At 39.1% G+C, this 18988-nt stretch overlaps 1 protein-coding gene and 1 long non-coding RNA gene across 6 annotated transcripts in view; both read left to right on the top strand.

The window, feature by feature from the left end:
- Positions 1–18988, top strand: part of Mob3 (MOB kinase activator 3) — a 292093-nt gene that overhangs the window by 40705 nt on the left and 232400 nt on the right. For all 5 annotated transcript variants that reach the window (XM_068283951.1, XM_068283950.1, XM_068283949.1 and 2 more), the window contains exon 3: positions 6604–6727. In XM_068283951.1, the coding sequence (XP_068140052.1) occupies positions 6604–6727 (124 nt within the window). The remainder of the gene's footprint in view (positions 1–6603; positions 6728–18988) is intronic.
- LOC137572188 (uncharacterized) lies at positions 15471–17060 on the top strand. Its single transcript, XR_011031564.1, has 2 exons — positions 15471–15988; positions 16042–17060. It is a non-coding gene; the product is annotated as an uncharacterized lncRNA (long non-coding RNA).

Here is an 18988-nt window from a genome sequence, read left to right as displayed (position 1 = left end):
GGCACTTCATTCGTAGCCATGAAGGCAGTGTCTGTACTGCAGGGGTTGTATATCTCGGATTCAGCCGGATCGGACCACTATATCATATAGCTCCCATACAAACCCCAAAGTCAAGAACAGTGACTTTTCTCAATAACTTCGTTAGTTTGCCTTTGGAGTAGGTTGCTAGCCTCCTGTGGCACTTCATTCGTAGCCATGAAGGCAGTGTCGTCCGCGTATGTTGCAGCCAATAGTCCCAGATCGGTTAGTATCGGCAAGTCGGCTGTGTAGAGCGTATAAAGCACTGGTCCTAGAACGCTTCCTTGGGGGACTCCGGCTCTGACGTCTTTGATGACAGAGTTCGCATCGCCGCATCTTACGTAGAAGCTCCTGTTTTCTAAATATGACTTTAGCAGTGTGTAAAATGGGGCATGAAGGACGGTTTTGATTTTATAGAGAAGGCCAGTACGCCAGACCTTGTCGAATGCCTGTTAAACGTCAAGAAACACTCTTTTTCTCCTCGAAAGCCTCCAAGATTCTCCCCGAGATCCTGTGGCATTGTTCTGGTGTGCCATGTCATTCTCTGAAGCCAAACTGGTGATCAGGGATCAATCCGGCCTCGTCCATTATTGGACGGACTCTACGCAAAAGTAGTCTTTCGACTACTTTGGAGAGTACCGCCAATAAACTAATCGAACGATATGAGGCGAGTTTGGCTGCAGGTCTCCCAGGTTTTTGTATGAGGATGGTTTCGGCGCACTTCCACTGGGTGGGGAAGTGTCCTATCAGGAAGCTTTTATTTGTGATCTTCAGTAGGAGCTGTATTCCACTCGGAGGCAGGGCTTTGATGGCTGGAACATCGATTCCGTCGTGACCAGGCGACTTGCTCGGATTTAACTTCGCGATTTCTAGAATTATTTCATCAGTTTCAACCTCATGGGGAGGGCCATTTGGTGGGGCACATTCAGGAAGTCTTCCGTTTCTTGGGCCTCTTCTTGGGAGCATCTGTTGAAGGAGGTGTATGTCTCATACAGATGGTTTGCAAAAGCTGCGGCCCTTTCGTTGTTTGAACGGCACCAGGTTCCATTGGCATCTTTAATGGCTCGACGTTCTCTAGGAAAGCTTCTAGTGACTTCCTACGAAGGGAGTTTAGAAGCTCTTTGAGGGTTTTGGCAGCTTTGTCTGATGGACTCCTTGTGTTGTGCCACGTGCGACGGAGACGTCTATTCTCTGCTACCAATGCAGCTACATCGGGTGACCAGAGGTGGATGTCTCTATGAGGGACGCTGTTACTCGAGGAGCTCCTAGCGGGAGGTGTTGCATAGACGGCAGCCTGGTGTATGCTCTCGTTGAGGTGATCAACAGCATTGTCCAGGTCCTCGCCGGTGGAGATCTCGGTCGTCAAGTCCAGGTTGTTATCCAGCCAATTCTGATAACGCTCGATGTTGGTGTTTTTCCTAAACAGCCGATTTCTCTTGGAGTTAGTGTTGGCTGGTAGGTTAAGTAGAATCCTAACAGCGCAGTGGTCAGAGCACAATTCGAGTACATTGCTGATGTCTATTATGTGGCTTGGGATTCCCTTCGAGACCAGAATGTCCAAGACGTCCGGGATTTTGTTAGGATCGGTGGGCCAGTAGGTGGGCTCCCCAGTTGAGTGATAGGACATGCCGCTGTCAGTGAGACATCTGTATAGCGCTGTACCTTTGGGATTGTTAATACGTGATCCCCAGCAGATATGCTTAGCGTTGTAGTCTCCTCCAGCTAGAAATCGACTACCAAGGCTGTCTAGTAGGCTGTGGAACATAGTCTCGCTTACTATGTGCCTAGGTGGGCAGTATATAGCAGCAATCGTTAGGTCTCCTGTCTGGCTGATGACTCTAATCCTGGAGCACTGAACCCATGGCTCTTGGAATGCCGGTAGCTCTATATATTTGATGTTGGATTTGATGATTATGGCAGTTCCTCCTCTAACTGTACCATTAGGATGATTGGTGCAGATGACGTCGCCGTTTATGTTGAAGTAAGATCGCTCCGTAAAATGAGTCTCTGATATTAGTAGTATATCGACATATTGAGTTTTTAAAAAGTGCTCAACTTCTGGCCTGCTCCTACACAGACCGTTCGCGTTCCATAGGACGATATGGAGGTTTATTTGCATTTTTGGGCCATGATTGACGTTAGGAGCTGTGTCATGGCAGCAACTTGGTCCATCATCTTCTCCATAAGAGCTTCAAGGCGATCCAATCTTTGGCTTGTTTGGGACGAATTGACAGGAGGGGCCTCTGCCTGCTGGGGAGGCAGCTGATTGCCTTTTAATATATTGGCGAAAGTGACGACTGGCTTGCTCGCAGAGGTTTGCCAGTAGCCTGGTGATGTGGTGGCTGTGGTTGACCTTGGCTTTGGCAGATGCGTCTCCTTTGCCTTCAAATAGACTTTGCAGCCCTTATAAGAGGCAGTATGGTTGCCCTTGCAGTGAGCACAGCGGGGAGGATCGGTCCTTGGCTTGGGGCAGTCCGAGGAACTATGAGCGCCTCCGCATTTTACACAGTTGAACTGCAGGTTGCAGTTCTTCTGAGTGTGTCCAAATCCTTGGCATCTGTAGCACTGGAGTACGTCAGTCGTCTTACGGGGTGGCTCGATTGTGACCACGCAGCTGCAAAGGCGTTTAGTAGCAAACACATCCTTGTTGTTGCTTGCCGGTTCCAAGTTCACAAAGAACATAGCCAGAGGTTCCTTTGTACTGCGGCTGATTGCATTTTTGATGTCCAGGCCTCTAACAATGTGCCCGTTGGCAGCCAGTGCTTCCTTAATGTCCATGGGATTGGTGGTGTGATGAATACCTTTGACAACAATTCTATAGGCTCGCTCGTCTTTAGGCTGGAAGGTCTGGTATGGGATGTCGTTTTCACTAAGGTAGTTTTTCAGAGTTGAAAAACTCTCCTTATCTTGTAGGTTGAATCTGTCTTGTCCATCCCTACCCGCTTTGTAGTCGAAATTGTTGGCAAATCTATTGACATTCTTGTTGGCGTCACTTATGATGCCCGTTGCAGTAGATGCCTGCTTAACTTTCCTCTGTGGGGCTTTGCGTTTGATTTCCCCTGGCTTCGAGGAGGAACTGGTGTTTCCACCATGGTTTTATTTGTCATTTTCTTTGCCTTGGCATGTTTAGTCGTAGGAGCTATGTCGGTGGTAGGCTTTATTGCCCATTTCGGCTTGCCCATTTTTGCCTGTTGGGGCCGTAGCCGCAGACAAGTATGTGATGCTTTTGTTTGATTCTTGCAGCCCGCAAGTATGAAACACTTTTAAGAAATATGCTCCCTAAAAGGGTGCAACAGATTATTAGTCTTTTCTGATTGGCAGGCCAATCAGAGATAAATAACTGCGTTTCTACCACAAGTCGGCAGAATTTACAGTTTGTTAGTGTAAATGTTCTTCTCTTTGTTTTGTTTTTGATATTCCGTTCACTGCTATACACTCTGTATTTACGCACTTGAAGACCATCCGCAACACGTTCGACACGTTTGGCGTTCACAACTGGAAACCTTTTTTTTATACCCTTGCAAAAAGGGTATATTAATTTTGGTCAGAAGTGTGCAACGCATAGAACGAAGCATAGGCACATAGGCTTGTATATACTGCAGGGGTTGTATATCTCGGATTCAGCCGGATCGGACCACTATATCATTTAGCTCCCATACAAACCCCAAAGTCACGAACAGTGACAATAACTTCGTTATTTTCTGTGCTTTTATCGTGAAATAATAATATTAGAGAGTTTATTAAGCCTATAAACCTGTGCCAAATTTGATCAAAATCGGATGACTATATCATATAGTTCCCATAGGAACGATCGGTCGAAAACAGTGACTTTTGTAAATAACTTCGTTACTTTTAACACGATTGCTTTCAAAATAAACATTTCTTAATTTAATATATCTGTTAATGACTGTGCCGATTTTGATTAAGATCGGGTGACTATATCATATAACTCCCATAGGAACGATCGCTGGAAAACAGTGACTTTGATCAATATCTTCGTTACTTCCTATGATTGTAGGCCATTTTTTCGCAAACATAAGCCTTTTTAGATAAAACGTTCTTCCACATTGATGGCTAATAGGTAAGGAAAGAGTTGCCAAAAAAGTTTCAAGGGTATACAAACTTTGACGCGGTCGAAGTTAGCCCCGGCCCTCTGGTTTTATTATACCCTTGCAGAGGGTATTATAAAATTGATCAGATGTTTGTAACGCACAGAAGGAGACGTTTCCGACCCCATAAAGTATATATATTCTTGATCAGCATGAGAAGCTGAGTTGATATAGCCATGCCCGTCTGTCCGTCCGTCTGTGCGTACGCGTTTTACTCAGCCGTCTTAAGAGCTATCGGGCTGAAATTTTTTTCGGGGGTTTTTATAACCCGGCAAAAATAATGAAAACCATAAGGATCCGACCACTACATCACATAGCTCTAGAAGAACTAGAAGAAACATTTTCATAAAAATCGAGTATGCTATGAAATTTACATATGTGATAATATGAGAGTAAAATTGTTTTGTTTGTATATTGATGAATTGAGTTGCAGAAAACAAATTTTGAATATGTAAAATAATTATTACCAAGGACTGCAAGGGTATACGATCTTCGGCATAGCCGAAGTTAGCTTTTGCCTCGTTTTATTTTATTTTTATTTTTAATCCAGTGAATGATGAAAGTTCTCTTCTTAGCGATTTTAAACTAGCTAAACGTGTTTATTCTCCGGGGCCAGATGGTATACCTGAATGTGTACTCAGGTTCTTTGCAAACGCATTATGTAAACCCATTTAATAAAATTAATAAAATTGTCTGTCGAATCTTCCTCTTTTCCATCTATTTGGAAAGAGTCGTATATCATTCCTCTGCATAAAAGTGGCAAAAAGTCCGAAGCCTCTAACTATAGAGGTATTTCAAAATTGTCCGCTATTCCGAAAGCTTTTGAGAAAATTATAACTTCTCAATTGCAACATTTTTCAAGCTCTATTATTTCGCCATCCCAACATTGATTTGTGAAACGTAGATCTACAACCACTAACCTTTTAGAATTTACCTCTATATTTATCAAAGGGTTCAAAAATGCTAAATAATATGATGTCATACACACTGACTTCAGCTAAGCCTTTGATTCTGTTATTCATACTTTATTACTTTCCAAACTGAATGACATTGGGCTTCCATCTTTTTCTTCTTGGGTTCGAGAATATTTTACAAATATAAAACAGAAAGGTACTTTTTAAGTCTTCATATTCCAATTCCATTCCTGTGATATCTGGTGTACCTAAGGTAGCCTTCTTGGCGTAGAATAATGATTGGTGTTATTTTTATGCACATGCTCCTAAATGGTGATATTGACTCTCCTGAGTTATTGGCTCATTTTAATCTGTCGGTATCATGATTACAACCTTCTATTCCCCGTTATCTGCTCAGATTTCCTATTAATATACATAAAACATCTATCCTTTCCTGTTTCGTTCATAGATAGCTATGGTATTATTTGTTTGTCTTTTTTTCTATTGTGTATTTTTCCACGCGATTCGTGCCGTGCGTAATAGGGCTGCACCCCTTGGTGGGCAGCTATCTGCTTGGGCTCGCGCTTATCAAGCTTTGACCTGGTGTCGTAGGGGCCACATGAACGTAATCCGCCTAGTATCGACAACTTCTGCTAAAAATGTTAAATATTTTGAGTGTAAAGTTGAAACATTCGCACTATCAGATTCAGCAAAGGCAAAAATATGTAAGTCAAAAGCTAAACTATCTACATAGAGTTTAGACCGTTTTGACTTTAGTCCCCTTACGTTCTGATAGGCCAGAGTTAGGGACGAAAATAGTTTTTGGACTTGAGATAAGGTGCAGACGAGCCGTAGGAAGACGTTATTCGCAGAAATTTGCGTACAGTTATAGTTTTTTCGAAGTGTCTTAAAAGTGTGGAAGGCTTCCAGGACCTACCATGCTGCATAATTCGGGGATCAGTGGGTGGTGGTACGATTTTTGGCTATACTTCAGCCAAATGCTATCCGAGATAAAAACAATGCCGCCTTCGAGATCGTTAAAATATAGGAAACTATTTTCAAAATTGTAACATTGAATTTCTACCCATTCTCAAAAATTTTTTAAATTGTTTCGTTCAGCCGTAACCCTGCAAGCAATTCCCCATTTTGGCATTCAAGCCAAACTTTCACGGCTTGGACAGCATGAATAAATTTATTTTATTGTCAGATTAGACAATTGAGTTTTAAATGGAGTTTAACCTTTTAAAATTCATGATGTATTTTACTACCCATTAGGTTCAATTTTTGCCTGTCAAGGTTAAAATGTTCTATTTTATGCTCAGCTTTATTTTGACCACGTTGTACTTCACAGACTGAATATGAGAGCTTACATTGGATGTGATGCGACAATAATATGTAACTAACCTAATGGGTTAGATCATGTGAATAAAAGCATTTAACCTTTCGTGACTTTTCGACTTCTCTAACTCCTTGTTTGTTTTCCAAAACGTCTTCGGGCTTTCCTACTCGAAAGATTAAAATAAAATTGGTAGTAAAAATATCAAAGAAGACAATAAATTTATAATTTTTAAATCTACTTTTAGTTGTGGACTTTTTTAATCGGATAAATCTCATATATGGCACCGTTTCGGAGTATTGCAATGATGCCACATGCCCCACAATGTCTGGCGGTTCTCGGTATGAGTACTTGTGGGTGGATGGTACACTGTAAGTAATTTATGTGTGAAATATTTATTAAATCAAGTCAGTTAGAAGTATTACTATAGTACCATATTAATAGATATTTTATGATATATTTTATATTTTGGGTGTTTCATGGGAATACCTCTTCAAATAGTGCTATTTGCCGACATTTTTTATTTACCCGAAAATGACTTTAAACTTGCTCATTCGAAGGATTGAAATGAAGTGGGTCGCTAAAATAAATATTATATTATAAACATTCATACGTCATAAAAAATATTTTTTGTATACAGTATAATAGCTTTGTTCGTAGTGATAAACCTAGCCGCCTTCTTATACTCTTGAAGAGAATATTATAAAATTGGTATTTTCTCGGTGAATATACAGCATGAGAAGCTGAGTCGATATAGCTATGTCTGTCTGTCCGTTGGTGCGTGTTCGTTTTACACAGCCACCTTAAGAGCTGAAATACCTACGTAAGATATAGTACGAAAATCTTTAGGATCGGACCACTATGTCATATAGTTATAAATAAAAGTAGGTGAAGCAGTCGGAGTATCGCTATGAAATTACTAATGATAGTACTGGATATAAAACCTCAGATCCCAAAATTTGAATCTGATAAGAATAAGTAGAATACAAGTTACAATAAATCGGCTCTGCTTAAGCGCTACCTGCTGCCTAATTCGTCATTGCTTAATTCAACAGAGCACCTACTTTCTTTTCGTTTTGTTAAACATTAAAGGGCCGAAAAAATTTCGGTCTTAACGACTCACTCTTCTACTTTCTTCCTTCCGATTCCTTTAATTCCCTTTTATTTTCATCCGGAATTTCCCGAATGTTTTTTTTAGCTTTGTGACTAAAATATGGTGGTGCATTTTTAATTATCTGTTGCTCTCGATCCACCTAAGTGTACCATTTGGACGGATTATCATGGAGTTTGCTTATCAGTGGAATGACAATGGTATGAATGCGCTTGGCCACTTGGCCGTTACTACAAATCATATCCGTCATTATGTGCAACAACTGGATCCCTTAATCCTCGCAATATTCTTGAAATGCATTTGAGGTAAATGCAGTTACTCAAACAGTCGCAAATTTCTTCGGGTTTTTAAAAATAGCTGATTGTTTGTTAAGTTTATCAACAATTCTTCAAGTAGATTAAGTAGGATAGAGCCAGCATTGCTCCAAAATGAAGTTTTTATACCCTTGCAAAAAGGGTATATTAATTTTAGTCAGAAGTGTGCAACGCATAGAACGAAGCATAGGCACATAGGCTTGTATATACTGCAGGGGTTGTATATCTCGGATTCAGCCGGATCGGACCACTATATCATATAGCTTCCATACAAACCCCGAAGTCACGAACAGTGACTTTTCTCAATAACTTGTTATTTTCTATGCTATTATCGTGAAACATAATATTAGAGAGTTTATTACGCTTATAAACGACTGTGCCAAATTAGATCAAGATCGGGTGACTATATCATATAGCTCCCATAGGAACGATCGGTCGAAAACAGTGACTTTTGTAAATTACTTCGTTACTTTTAACGTGATTGCTTTCAAATTAAACATTTCTTAATTTAATATATCTGTTAATGACTGTGCCGAATTTGATTAAGATCGGGTGACTATATCATATAGATCCCATAGGAACGATCGGTGGAAAACAGTGACTATGATCAACATCTTCGTTATTTTCTATGAATGTAGGCCATTCTTTCGCAAACATAAGCTTTTTAGATAAAACGTTCTTCCACATTGATGGCTAATAGGTAAGGAAAGAGTTACCAAAAAAGTTGCAAGGATATACAAACTTTGACGCGGTCGAAGTTAGCCCCGGCCCTCTGGTTTCGAATATTTTTAACTCGTTTTTTAATTATTTAAGTGTCTTGCGGATAGTGTTAAGACTAGCCTTTTCTTGATTTTCTGATGTCCGGCAAAGCATTGACAAGTAGGAAATCACACATCCATGCAGGTTTCCTCGGATGTGCATAAAGCCAAACTCTGCATTTAATAGTATCTCGAGTTGATTCCATCCTCGAATACCTGATAGACAACGGACATATGTACATCTTGGCTGCTCCCACTGGCAACTGTTTTCAATAAATAAACTTTTCTAAGTCACCTAAGTCAACACCAATAAAGACGTCCCACAGTGGAGCTTTTTTTTTACTTTTACATTGCTAAAATGATAGCTTCTAGAAAAAATTTGAAAACTATTTGATAAGGAATTCCTCTAGCTTCCAAATGAATGTTTGCCATTAGTGCTGGGTGTCCGTGGTGCTGTAATATTCAAGGTCAAAGTCAAAAAATATTTCATAGCTTTACTTGGCTTTTTATTTTTTTTTCATTCGATATTTTTATATACTTATTATATAACTTTTTATATTATTTTAATTAGACAGTTAAACATAATTTAAAAAATTTCAACAAATTTTTTTGCATTATATTTTGGCTGATTTTAAATAATATTTATATCTATATTTAATAAATTCAATTTTTAGGAACTGAAGTTGATATTTTCCAAATCCTTTTATAATAACAAGTGCCTTAGCGATGTTGTCATTGTATAGGTTAATTGTATTGGTGCATCTGAACCTTGTTGTTTTTACACCTTCTTGTTTTTACATACTTGTGCTTCTTCGGTTAGTTCTCCAATTGTTAAACACTGATATTCTATTAAATCCAAACATACCATGTAATAAGATATACTTAGGGACGACCAAATCAGAATTAAAAACTAGGATCTCACAACACAAATCTGACTATAAAAATATCAAAGAAGTTAAATTCGGCTGTTCCGAAGTTTATATACCCTTGCAGTCCTTGACAATAATAATTTTACATGTTCAAAATTTGTTTTGTGCAACTCAATTCATCAATATAAAAACAAAACAGTTTCATACTACAATTTGTACTTCTTCTTCCCTCATTCCCTAAGCAAAGCAACGCACGCATACACATACAATGTATGTTTTTTTTTTTTATTCATTTATTAAGAAATAGAAATAGAGATAGAAATACATATGTACAAGAAGAAAAAGAAAATTTGGAAAAAAGGTTTGCGAGGGGAAGTAGCTCGTGTGGTACTGCCAGCGAGGGTATTGCTTCACACAAGCGTCCTTCCACCCGCTTTCTGTTCTCAGGTTCGACTCAGCTGCTCCACTCTGCGGAGCTCGGTCATGGCGATGGCCGCGAACTTGTTGAATGCCTCCCAGTTTTCCCTGCGACGAATAATCATTGGGACCAAGTTGGATACTGTAATTTGCTCCCCGAGTTCCGCCTCGAGGTGTTCTCGCTCGATGTAGAAGCGTCCGCATCTAAAGAGGACGTGTTCAGCCGTCTCGTCTTCTCCGTTGGCGCACCATGCGCACTCTGGGTCCGTTGCGTGTCTGAACCGGTGTAGGTAGCTACGGAAGCAGCCGTGGCCGCTCAGAAGTTGCGTCGAGAAGAAATTTACTTCTCCATGGGCCCTGGCCAACCAGTCTTTTAGACTTGGGATTAGCCGATAGGTCCATCTGCCTTTTTGCGACATATCCCACAGAGATTGCCACCTTGCAATGCTTATTTCACGCGCTTGTACCCGTAGCAATTCTTTATCGCTTGGCCTTAAGTTTGGCTCTTTTAGTGCCCAAAAGAGTCTCTTTGATTCATTGGCCAGGATTCGGACTGGGATTGCGCTTGCTAGTACCTTGGCTGCGATACCTGAGATCGACATACAATTTATGTAGCGTTGCGTGTGTGTGTGTGTATGCATGTGCTCTGTTGATGACGTGTGACGTGTGATTTATGTATATTGACTGTTACTTGTGTTCTTTTTATCCGATCAGATTCAAATTGGAATCTGAGTTTTTATATCCAATACTATCATCGTAGTAAATTTCAATTTTTATGAAAATGTTTCTTCTATGTTTTCTGCAACTCAATTCATCAATATACAAACAAAACAATTTTACTCTTCATATTACAATTTGTTCTTCTTCTTGCCTCATTTTCTAAGCAAAGCAACGCACGTATACACATACAGTTCATGAAGCGTTGCGTATGCATATGCTCTGTTGATTTGATGATGACGTGGTAGGCAGCACGCAGCGCTGCCGCCGATCAAGAATATATATACTTTATGGGGTCGGAAACGTCTCCTTCTGTGCGTTACAAACATCTGATCAATTTTATATTACCCTCTGCAAGGGGGTATCTTCTTTCTATGTACATTCTCACAAGGTGTACGGGGAAATCCAAAAAGTATTAAGCTTAAAACAAACTACTTCTTTCTATGTACGTTCTCACAAGGTTTACTGGGAAATCCAAAAAGTATGAAACTTGGAATAACCTAATTACCTATTACCTAAAATAAGATATACCTATTTCCGTAGGCAACATGAAACTATTAAGAAAATAAAATTCAAATTTTTCTAAGACGGAATATATGTACATATATGTATATTGTCAAACAGTATTTTTAATACATATTATGGTAGTATAAACAAAATGGTTTTGTAAATGCATCTTCAACAACTAAAATGTGCTTCTTTAATCTTCCTAAATCTACCGGTCCATAAAGATCAATGTACAGTACACATGCCTGTTTTCGGTGAATAAGCTTAACATTTCAAACAATTTCTTACATACTTTATGGTCTTATTTTTCAAATTTGGAAACCTCTTTCATCATTTTGTTCCCGCCAATATGCCCTAATTCATGGGATATTCATATAATACATGCTCTTCTATATCTTCCGGTACATAAAATACATTCCTTCCGCCATTTGTTTTCCTATATACTATACCATTCAATTTTAAACAGATTGTGTTCCTTTTCTTCTAAACATTTTTGATACTCTGAATCTGAAAAGATTTTCATCTTTCGATTAACAAATAACTAAATGTGTTTCAAAACTATTAGCTTCTGTGATTATATTTGTACACCTACTCAAGCATCTACATGTTGAATTTGTTTTCCAAGCTCTATTTTATTTAAAGTCAAAGTCAAAGAATTACAATCCGTTAGTATTTGAAAAGAATCCACAATTGTACACGCGCTTGAGTACGCATGCTCTCCGTTTGAATTTTTTCTATAATGAAATCTAGTAGCTCGTTATCTCAATATTGATGAGTTGGCGTAGCTTCACCTTATTCTCAAAATATTATCTCCAGATACTTATCAACGCGAAAATCTGAATGTGCAAACCGGGATACATTCCCCAATTGTGCGGTATGTTTGGGAATTAAACGAATTTAACTTAAGTCGATATTCATGTAATTGAACCACTTTTTTTATTTGATGAAATAATTGGATTTATTTCTATATATATTTTGATATACACACATGCATCAAAATAATAACGATTATTTCTGTTTGTTAAATTTAGCAATACTTTATTGCAAATTTCCTATTTTTTGAGTGTATTGCATCGAGGTAGAACTAACATCTACAAAAAACGAGAAAGAGATAGAGAGAGAAAACTATGGAGAGAGGGAGAAAAACAACAACAACAACCATAGGCCCGGGGCTAACTTCGACCGCGTCAAAGTTTGTATACCCTTGCAACTGTTACTGTTGGTAACTCTTTCCTTACCTATTAGCCATCAATGTGGAAGAACGTTTTATCTAAAAAGACTTATGTTTGCTAAAGAATGGCCTACAATCATAGGAAATAACGAAGATATTGATGATAGTCACTGTTTTCCACCGATCGTTCCTATGGGAGCTATATGATATAGTCACCCGATCATTATCAAATTCGGCACAGTCATTAACAGATATATTAAATTAAGAAATGTTTAATTTGAAAGCATTCGCGTTAAAAGTAACGAAGTTATTTACAAATAATCTCGCGGCTGAATCCGAGATATACAACCCCTGCTGAATATACAAGCCTATGTGCAAAGCTCTGTAGCTCTTACGGTCTAGGAGGAGTTTGCGTTGATCCAAAAGGACGGACGGACGGACGGACATGGCTATTTGAACTCGTCTCATCGTTCTGATCAAGAATATATATACTTTGTATGGTCGGAGATGCTTCGTTCTATGCGTTGCACACTTCCGACCAAAATTAATATACCCTTTTTGCAAGGGTATAAAAAAGTGTAGCCGAACATATAAACGACGCTTGAATAAATGAATTTATAATTTGTAGAGCATGCAATGTGTTTCAAAACTATTAGCTTCTGTGATTATATTTGTACACCTACTCAAGCATCTACATGTTGAATTTGTTTTCCAAGCTCTATTTTATTTAAAGTCAAAGTCAAAGAATTACAATCCGTTAGTATTTGAAAAGAATCCACAATTGTACACGCGCTTGAGTACGCATGCTCTCCGTTTGAATTTTTTCTATAATGAAATCTAGTAGCTCGTTATCTCAATATTGATGAGTTGGCGTAGCTTCACCTTATTCTCAAAATATTATCTCCAGATACTTATCAACGCGAAAATCTGAATGTGCAAACCGGGATACATTCCCCAATTGTGCGGTATGTTTGGGAATTAAACGAATTTAACTTAAGTCGATATTCATGTAATTGAACCACTTTTTTTATTTGATGAAATAATTGGATTTATTTCTATATATATTTTGATATACACACATGCATCAAAATAATAACGATTATTTCTGTTTGTTAAATTTAGCAATACTTTATTGCAAATTTCCTATTTTTTGAGTGTATTGCATCGAGGTAGAACTAACATCTACAAAAAACGAGAAAGAGATAGAGAGAGAAAACTATGGAGAGAGGGAGAAAAACAACAACAACAACCATAGGCCCGGGGCTAACTTCGACCGCGTCAAAGTTTGTATACCCTTGCAACTGTTACTGTTGGTAACTCTTTCCTTACCTATTAGCCATCAATGTGGAAGAACGTTTTATCTAAAAAGACTTATGTTTGCTAAAGAATGGCCTACAATCATAGGAAATAACGAAGATATTGATGATAGTCACTGTTTTCCACCGATCGTTCCTATGGGAGCTATATGATATAGTCACCCGATCATTATCAAATTCGGCACAGTCATTAACAGATATATTAAATTAAGAAATGTTTAATTTGAAAGCATTCGCGTTAAAAGTAACGAAGTTATTTACAAATAATCTCGCGGCTGAATCCGAGATATACAACCCCTGCTGAATATACAAGCCTATGTGCAAAGCTCTGTAGCTCTTACGGTCTAGGAGGAGTTTGCGTTGATCCAAAAGGACGGACGGACGGACGGACATGGCTATTTGAACTCGTCTCATCGTTCTGATCAAGAATATATATACTTTGTATGGTCGGAGATGCTTCGTTCTATGCGTTGCACACTTCCGACCAAAATTAATATACCCTTTTTGCAAGGGTATAAAAAAGTGTAGCCGAACATATAAACGACGCTTGAATAAATGAATTTATAATTTGTAGAGCATGCAGTTATCCATTGTTTTAACTGAAACTAGGGCTTTTGGGAGCAAAATCTGAATATTTGTTCTCATTGGGAAGCACAAACAATACGCTTTTGTCGCTCCTTTCAATCTGGTATATGCTTGGTCCGCATTGCATACGCAGACATACGTACTTACAAAGACAGACATTTGATTTATCGTTTTCTTTTCGTCGTTGTGTTGTTGTTATTCACATTTCGTTGGCACCAACACGCCAACGTGTTGGCGCGCTACCGTCGAAATTGATACTGAACTGAAAAAAGTATATCTCGTCGCTTGATTAAATACCCTTTAGGTCTTCCAATTTGGCAATTTCGTTTGGAAAATATACCCTTGATTTCGGCCAAATTATTAGGATATCTTACCATTGATCGAACTACCTATGTTGTCGGATTATTAAATATAAATTTAAAATAATTTAAATTTCAAATATGAGTAAAGTACTTTAACGAAACAAATAATTAATCAAAAAAATGTATGTTGACAGAAAATATCAATAAGGCAAGAACAGCTATTGGAGACTCACTAAATCTACAACTCTGCTGTTCTCGTGTTCAAACCACAACGTAGGTGGCTTTTCCCCTCCGATAAAGCAATAAAGAAATTCCGGTTAACGAATAAATTTACTAACTTCAGACTGCCTTCTTAAGATATTTGAGCTACTTATGGCCCGGAGAAGATAAAGTATGTAGAATCATCAGGATCGGACCCCTATATAATGTAGTGATACGAAAAGTACCTACTTTGGACGTGGACGGCCATCTGCCGCAACCATATTGCAATTTGAACAACAACAACGAAAGAACACAACATGTCAAGTAAAGGAAAGAGCGGTGAGAATTCTTGGTATGAATGCCAAAGATCGGATATTCAAAGAAAACTACAATGCTCTGCCTACCGAAGTCGTAGAAACTATCTATGCAGGGACGCCCTCTTAATGCGTTGCCTTGGAAGTTTCACCCAAAATAATGTATCTGCCTTTGTGTTATTCTTAATTTTTTCCAATGCCATCGACCATCGAAAATGTGTATTCACCATCGGCGTGTGACCTTTTCAACGAAGTCTAAAACAATAAAATAAAAACATTGCACTAAACTGCCTCATCAGGCAGAATGATAAGCTTTTTAGTTCTATGCAGATCGTCAAAAACATTAGCCACAAAAGCGCCTGTCGGTTTAGTTTCTTTTTGCCTAGACAAGTCAACGTGATTCGTTCCTATGCACTTTAATGTTTGGCAACTGTTCCGCAATGCTTTTTGTAAAGACCATGTAACATGCGCTTGTCGTTCAAAATTTGAAAACTCAACCGAAATTGGTTAATCGTGGAAACAACCCATTTAGCTTGTTTTTAGTACCCGAATCAGTACATAGTGTTATCGATACTTAATGACCTTACGTATTCACGTAAGTCGTCACGTATCGAACGGTGAGATATCGGCTTAAAGCTCAGCCCTAGATTAAAGAATATTGGCGAAAGGAAAATTAAAAGGGTAAAAATACGCGTGGCCTCGTTCTTTCTTAACTCAACTCCCAAAGGAGACGGAGGTGCTACACTCCTCGCTGCCAACTTCACGGCGATCTTTGCTGCACCCACCGCGTGTATCGTGCAAGAAAAAAAAAAAAATATTACCCTTTCAATTGCATCTTTCATAGGATTGCCCAACAAAACACCCAACTTGGTTCTGGTGTAGTTTCTGGTAGTGCATTGGAGAGAATATCCGCGGAGCGCCTGTGATTTGTCGCAGAAATTAATTCCGCGTCCAATAACATCGTTTGTTTGTGGCGTTTTGGCTATCGCCGCTCCAATCGGAATAAATTTATTCCAAATTTTTTGTGGCTGTGGTGTCGCTCTCCATAGGGTAATTATATATATAATTGTTTGGCGTGTAGCTTATTAACCTGTTCCTACTAGGGACTGGCACCACAAGTACGTAGCAGATAACCCCTGAGTAGTAGACCGCCAAGTCCAAATTTTTCAACTGAGGAAAGAGGACTCAGTCTCAATGAATTAACGAAACGTTGAGCGAAGGAAGTTTTTACCTGCGCCTTTCTGTCCATTTTTGACCGGACTCATTCCGAAAAAGAACACGTGGTTTTGTGCAGTGCAGCCGTAAAATAATCAGGATGGGTGCAAGCGTTTAAAAGCCCCTTCAAATTTAATGGTGTCTATGCATTCGAGCCTCTCGGTCCTGCCAATGATTATCGCGAGTACTTAACCAAAAGAAAAAAAAAAAAAACTTGAATCCGTGGAATTCAGGTCTTACTACACGGGTAGTAGTTGCAGTTGCAACACATTGGCATGACCCAGGGACGTTCGAAGACAATGTTCTTGTAATACTTAGACATTCAATACTTATAAGAGTTATTTGTTCACAGAGAGAGAGAGAGAGAGAGAGAGAGAGGATACGAATAATGTTAATGTTAATGTGCTTAATCGAAAACGGGTGCTCCCAAACCAAATCAGAGGCTTCTGACTACCTTAAATCATCTTATCTATTTTTGAACAGCCTCCGCTTCGAGAGATCTTTCGCCGCTGGACTAAAACTGTAAGTCAAACCATAAAAAAAAAAAAATTTATTCATTGATTCGGGTTATTCGTTTTTGGAGCCTTTGAATATGTTGGACGTTGGTGCCATTGCCAATACTTGAATTTATTAGGAAATTTAACCGTGTAGTTGTTATTTTTATCCTTTTCTCTCCCGGCATCAGTTTGATATGATTCGATTTTTTGTAAATTTGATTAAATTTGGTTTTTGTAACCTAATCTCAAGATAACGAGTAAGATAATTATGTTTGATAACCGCATTGCTACATCGTATATAGTATGAAATTGAGGATAAGATCCAAACTTATTTTTCGACCAGTATTTAGTTTAAGATTTCAAAGTATGAAGATAAGCTTGAATAGCCCAAAAGAACAAATACTACTTTAGGGACCTCTACATATTAACTTCATTAATTCTGAATATTATAAAGTTCGTTTGTTTCCGAAAGAGATATTAAGAATGAATTAAATTAGGAAATGAATCCTGCCTTGTTCATAAGTTTAGAAATTAATAAAACTATTGTTCTTTGAAATGAACTCCCTATAATCGTTAGATTGACTGAGAGATAAAAAGAGACCGTAAGACATGTTGGAGGGATCCTCAATTCAGACGTGGCCCGAGGATCATGGTAGGGTGGGCGTTCACATGATAGGCCTATAGGATATCATGACATAAACCAACATGTGTGCCTCCTGATACTACATAGTTTAACGTGTTCTTGTTTCTGGTCTCCTCAGGCCTTCTTTCTTTCGCATCCAAACCTGTACCGTTATCCCTTGGTGTCCTTAAGTACGCGAATTTAAAATTTTACGTCTGTATCGAATGTGAGTAACTATAGTTCTGGCTAATCTCTATCGTATAACCCACTCCCAGCCGACCTGACCCTAGTCGAACCTATCGCGTACTCGGCCAGCACTATGCACGAACATCTGCTCAACACTCCTTGTGAGATTCAACGTTACATGCTACAGATAAGATAAAATTTTTGGCGCCCAACGTGGGGCCCGATTCGGCTGCCCCAATCAGATAGTAATTTTCTTGCACTAGTCGTGTTATGGATTTATGCTATCGACTAGTATCCCATTTCTCCTGTGAATTTTATGTAATCATAGTAGTGAGCAGTGTTAGTAGTGATTGGAATTATTTAAGTTAAGTACCTCACTTAAATACCCGCACTGACGAAGAAACGCTGGTCATTGACTTAGCAATTCCCGTTTGAAAAGAAAAAGCCGTAATATATTGTTCGTCCCTGGACGCCGAATTAGTGGCCAAGTGCTACCGTCGGACCGGACTCAATTGATATGTCGGTCTTCAAACTGCAGCCGTTTGTCTGGTCTTATAAAGAATGAGAGGTTTGTTACCTGGATTCAGCTTTGGTGGATAAATACTACCGACTGCCCGGAATAAATTTTAGAATTCCTGTGACATCAGCATTGGACTGCAAGCCAGGTAGTTCCGATAGTTTGGACAGATCTGAAGAAATTAGTAGAAGCTGTGGCATTTGTGTGCGGGAGTTGGACTTCAACGCAGAGTGGATAACCACCCCCTGCAATCATTCATTTCACAAGAGTTGCTTTTCGCTTCGCGAAGGAGCTAAATCAGTGTGTCCAGTTTGTCGTACTTCCGTTCAATCCAACGTTACTAATTTGGCGGACGAGTTACTGTTAGCAGGCGGCGGAGACATGCCGATCTTAAGATCATCACGTACCGTAGCAGGAGCAACTGAGGCTAACCCAGAAATGGAACCACAGGCCAACCCATTCGACTTGCCGTCATCACAAGCAAGCATAGATCAAGTAATAGCCCGAGCCCTTTCCGAAGGCTTTACCCAAATGAATCAGGTAGTAGCTCAATCAATGACTCAGGTCTCCCAAACCTTGTCGCAGACCATGTCTCAGGCTGTAGCCCAAATGACCCAGTCTTTAGAGATAACTTTACAACGAGCGGCGTATAACGGCCCACTACTTTCAGAAAACGTAGCATCTCGAGCATCCATCCAACCCTCGGGTGAAAGACAGACATTTGAAGAGTTATTTCAAATCCCTCCACGGGAAAGTCAAAGTCAACGACCCAATCAGACTACGTATGGAGCATCGGCAAGTTCCGAATTGCGTGCTGATCGGGTTAGTCAAATAATTACGAATTGGAAAATTCGATTTTCAGGACATTCGTCCATAGCGGTAGATGACTTTATATATAGAGTCGAGGCCCTCACAAAACAAACACTCAATAATGATTTAGATCTTGTATCTCGCTACGCGAGCAACTTATATGAAGGAGCTGCTAGCGACTGGTTCTGGAGGTTTCACCGAAG

Source organism: Drosophila tropicalis, unplaced genomic scaffold, assembly GCF_018151085.1.
Source record: "Drosophila tropicalis isolate 14030-0801.00 unplaced genomic scaffold, ASM1815108v1 contig_258, whole genome shotgun sequence".
Classification (NCBI taxonomy): Eukaryota; Metazoa; Arthropoda; class Insecta; order Diptera; family Drosophilidae; genus Drosophila; species Drosophila tropicalis.
The sequence above is the reverse complement of the archived record's forward strand: the minus strand, read 5'-3'. Positions and strand labels throughout refer to the sequence as shown.